Here is a 4,591-nt window from a genome sequence, read left to right as displayed (position 1 = left end):
ATTTTCAGCCTTCACACGACTTGCCTGGCTTTAAGTAGGACTCATTCTAGAGGTTATTCAACCATCTGAACACATTGGTCGAGCCAGACTTTGCTCTAAAAATCATGTTCCAAAGTTGACCACCACTGCCATGGTGGCCCACCCAAAGGTCGATATTTTCAGCCTTCATATGACTTGCCTGGCTTTAGCTAGGATTCATTTTAGAGGTTATTGGACCATATGAACACGATGGTCGAGCCAGATTTCGCTCTAAAAATCATGTTCCAAAGTTGATCACCACTGCCATGCTGCCCCACTCAAAGATCGATTTTTTCAGCCTTCATATGACTTGCCTGGCTTTATCTATGATTCATTTTAGAGGTTATTGGACCATATGAACACGATGGTCGAGCCAGATTTCGCTCTAAAAATCATGTTCCAAAGTTGACCACCCCTGTCATGCTGCCCCACCCAAAGATCGATTTTTCTAGCCTTCATGTGACTTGCCTGTCCTTCAGAAGTATTTTTCCTGGGGGTTCTTGAGCCCTCTGAACACGGTGGTGATGCCAGATTTCCCTGGAAAAATCATATTCCTGAGATATACAAGGTCCTCCTCCCCCCCTGATCACCTGTATGTCACTATTCCGATATTGTACCTCAATACCGATATTGAAAACAATGTTACTGGGGTTATTGAGGCCTAGGAATCGATTGGTGATGGTCCCGGAGCATCCAGAGGTCGACAATGATGTGATATGTCAAGTGGGCTGAAAAGTCAGTATTTTGACAATATCTCCACAACCCAACCGCCGTTTTCTTTGATTGTTGGCTCATATCCATCCTGGAAGTACCCTCTAACATATGTACCAGCCCACCAGAAGATATTTTTTTACAACTTTGAAATGTATTTCTGAAATGACCATATAAATTCTCGAGCTCCCCCAACTCCGTCGTCCTGTCGTTCGTCGACCCGAACCTGTGATTAGATGAGTAGGTGAGTAGGTGAACTACACTTGAAAGTTTGAAGGTTGTGAAGTAGAAGTATGTAACTATCATTGTAGCTACTTTCAAGACAGCAGATAGATTGGATGGAGTATATCTAAGAACAACAACAGCTATTGGGATCACTCACATCCTGGAGGACCGGCTCCTCCTTGATCTCCTCCTTCTTTATGACCTCCTGCGTCAAGTTAGCATCCTCCAGCTTGAAGGGGAGGGGTTCCTCCTTGATGGTGAGGGGTTCCTCCATCTTGGGGAGGACGCGGAAGACGTCACCTGTCTCCCCCTTGATGACCGGGGGGGATGACATGACAGGAGTGGGTGGGGGTGACGGTGAGGGTGACGGCGCAGGTGGGGGCAACATACCCACCTTATGTTTGGGTCAGACAATGTGAATGAAGAGAGAGAGGGAGGGACTTACATCATGGAGTGGCGCTGCAGCACCAGCACGCGACCGCGTGCCAAGATACACTCCAGGTCCAGGGACCTGAACCTGGCGTCTGGGCCTGCTGCGCCTTGGCTGAGCAGCACCGGCGGGCACTCTCAGCTATGGGGTGCAATGGGTTGGTTGGTTGGTTGGTTAGTAAAATGCACAACAGAAGGCGATGACTTACAAGTTCCTCCGCTTGCCTGGCAGCTGGCAAGCGTGCCTGCCTTTCCCGTGCCCAACACAGACGGGCTGACCGTTTGGCCTTCGATATTTGAGCCATGGAGAATGGGAGAGGATGGTGACAGGGGTGCAGATGGGGGGTGGGTTGGGATGTTCCGTGTGAGGCTGAGAAGAGGAGGGAAATGAGACGGTCTAGAAAGAAGAATAAGTAGGGAAGAGAGATGGCGTTGTGAACGCAGTTCAAACTCCGCTGGTGGACGCACCATTGTCCAGAAACTCGACTGAGCAGTGGATGGGACACGGTGGCTGCCTGTGGGGGCTGTGTTTGTCGACAGTGATTGGTCCAGACTGCCTGTGTGGACGGACGCTGTGGACAGACATAGTGCATCCGCGGCTCCCTGGGGGGACCGCAATGTGAAGCGTTGCAGCGGGTCACGTGATGCGACGCGACGCGACCGTTGGTTGAATCAACGGTGACGCGTCGTGTCACGTGATCGCGTTGCTGACGTGGAATATGCGCGGCTCCCTGAGGGGACCGCGCAAGTACTAAGTGCAAACAGGCCATGTGACGCGACGCGACAACGTTGAGTCAACCAAACGCTGACGTGTCGCGTCACATGACCCCCGTTCTCCCTCGGACAGGCGCGGCTCCCTGAGGGGACCGCGCACGTACTAAGTGCAAACAGGCCACGTGACGCAACGCGTCAATGGTGATTCAACCAACAGTCGCGTCGCGTCACGTGGCCTGTTTGCACTTAGTACGTGCGCGGTCCCCTCAGGGAGCCGCGCCTGTCCGAGGGAGAACGGGGGTCATGTGACGCGACGCGACTGTTGGTTGAATCACCGTTGACGCGTTGCGTCACGTGGCCTGTTTGCACTTAGTACGTGCGCGGTCCCCTCAGGGAGCCGCGCATATTCCACGTCAGCAACGCGATCACGTGACACGACGCGTCACCGTTGATTCAACCAACGGTCGCGTCGCGTCGCGTCACGTGACCCGCTGCAACGCTTCACATTGCGGTCCCCCCAGGGAGCCGCGGATGTTCGCGTCAAAGCATAGATTACGTGACACAACGCGTCAACGTTGATTCAACCAACCAACGGACGCGTTGCGACATGGAATCTGTGTGCACTTCACAAATGTGCGGTCCCCTCAGAGAGCCGCGCCTGTCCGAGGGAGAACGGGGGTCACGTGACACAACGCGTCCGTCTGTTGAACCAACGAACAGTGACGCGTTGCGTCACGTGACCCCTATTCTCTCTTGGGCAGCCGCGGCTCCCTCAGGGGACCGCGCATTGTGAAGTGCTCACAGGTCACGTGCGCACAAGAATCGATCGGCTTCTCACCTGCCACGGTCCCCAAAGGGAGCCGCTGCCCATCCCACTGCATCTCCCGCATATTGCCTCCCTAGTCTAGGGTTATGCTGTCCCAAAAAGGCAAATAGTCATCCTCCTCCCGCAAATTTAAACCCTAAGTTAGGGTTAGGGTCTCAAGCACTGAGCCATCCACCTACGAAACCTACAATCATCTATCAACCTATACGCAAGTAACTTAAGTAGAACTACTGTGCTTCCTCTTCTTCGTCTTCGTCACCACACTATGCACTGAAAATTGATCCACTAGGTTGTAAGTCGGGCGCTTGCTTATCAACGCACGCAACTTTGACAGCCTCGTCACCAAAACAGCCAACGGCGTGGCTCTTTAGATTAGCAGTTGAAGCCTTATCTTTCGAGTCCTGGAAACGGCGAACACCTCCAATTCTTGTCTTACATTTTTGTGCTGCACAGGGGAAGAAGTGGCAAACACGACCATTCACATTCTGAACACCAACATGATCGGTGTCAAAAAACACATAGACAGGTGAACGCCAATTCTTCTTGAGTTTTTCTGTATTGATTCGGTAAGGCACTGGCATTGTAGTATCAGCAAAAATCTTACAAAGTTCCGCATCCAGGTCCTCTTCGTTGTCAGATTTCATCGCCGTGTCAATGGCATTGACATCAATTACTGATGGTTCGAGCGATGATGACGATGAGCGCGTCTCTTTTGAGAGCAAGGCGGTTTTGACTCTCTTCAAGGACAGGTAAGCACATCCACACTCTTCTTGACTGCCTGACTGACAGACTTCAGAGACGATGCTAGCGAAGATGATTTTGACAAGTATGATTGGATGGAAGACTCATCAGCCTTCTTTGAGCGGCGCATGAGAGGAGGGTGAGTAGTATTCTGCATTTCTTCACAACCCATTGGCCTTTTAACTCGTACAGAACCCGGGCACCACAAATTATTGCTTCTGTCCGAGCTCATGGAATATCATTCCACTGGCAAATCAGCATAACTAGTGCCGTCGATTGTCACTCTGAATCGACATTGCTACCATCATGTAGGTATCTGCGTTCACCCGTACGGGTAAGGATTTGGAGGTCCTTCTAAATTGCTAAAACCTCTTCATTATTGAATTCCCTTCTTAGTTTCGTTCTTGTCGGATGGGATGACATTACTATGTCTTTCCGCAGGCTCGGGGATACACTGCGAGCACGCCAGATGTTCTGATTGGCCAAGATCTTGCCTGCATACTCTCCTTCAGTTCAAGGACCGCGCTACTAGGTGGATTAAACGAGGCGACCGGTGGGACGGAGGAAGCAAGAGCACTTACGCTTCGATCTTGGCGTGATGAGAGTAAGTAAGTCACTTTGAAACCTTGCTGACTGAGGCCTGAGGCCATATTCTGAATGTTTAACAGGAACTGCTACTGAAATTCCATGCAGTTTTATCGAGCGACTTCGATTCAGCGTAAGTTTTCTGCAGATAATCCCAGACGATGGACGTGACTCATTCTACCCCCAGGAAATCATCAATGATCGTTGCAACGTCCTGCAGTCACTCCCAGGGGTCATGACCATCGCACGGCCTCGTGTTCTACCTAGCCAGTTCCCACTGGCCTATCACACTTTCCCTCCTACTGCACAGGCGAGTGCTTCAAGTTCATATCTTAACCCATA

General features: G+C 51.3%; 2 protein-coding genes across 2 annotated transcripts; both read right to left on the bottom strand.

The window, feature by feature from the left end:
• Nucleotides 1-868: 868 nt before the first annotated feature.
• EDB91DRAFT_1089645 (uncharacterized protein) lies at nucleotides 869-1,688 on the bottom strand (the record flags this gene model as incomplete). Its single annotated transcript, XM_041316589.1, has 4 exons — nucleotides 869-955; nucleotides 1,112-1,348; nucleotides 1,400-1,525; nucleotides 1,593-1,688. 4 exons carry the CDS (start codon nucleotides 1,686-1,688, stop codon nucleotides 869-871), a joined length of 546 nt encoding a protein of 181 aa, XP_041168574.1.
• A 1,564-nt stretch (nucleotides 1,689-3,252) lies between these two features.
• On the bottom strand, nucleotides 3,253-3,483 carry EDB91DRAFT_1035323 (uncharacterized protein; the record flags this gene model as incomplete). The annotated part of the gene is made up of 1 exon (XM_041312792.1): nucleotides 3,253-3,483. A coding segment is annotated over one exon (231 nt), but the record flags the coding sequence as incomplete, so codon positions are not given.
• Nucleotides 3,484-4,591: the final 1,108 nt, after the last annotated feature.

This window comes from Suillus paluster (assembly GCF_016628075.1).
Source record: "Suillus paluster strain FC165 chromosome Unknown EDB91scaffold_389, whole genome shotgun sequence".
Lineage (NCBI taxonomy): Eukaryota > Fungi > Basidiomycota > Agaricomycetes > Boletales > Suillaceae > Suillus > Suillus paluster.
Note: the sequence above shows the minus strand (reverse complement) of the source record. Positions and strands in the feature narration are given on the sequence as shown.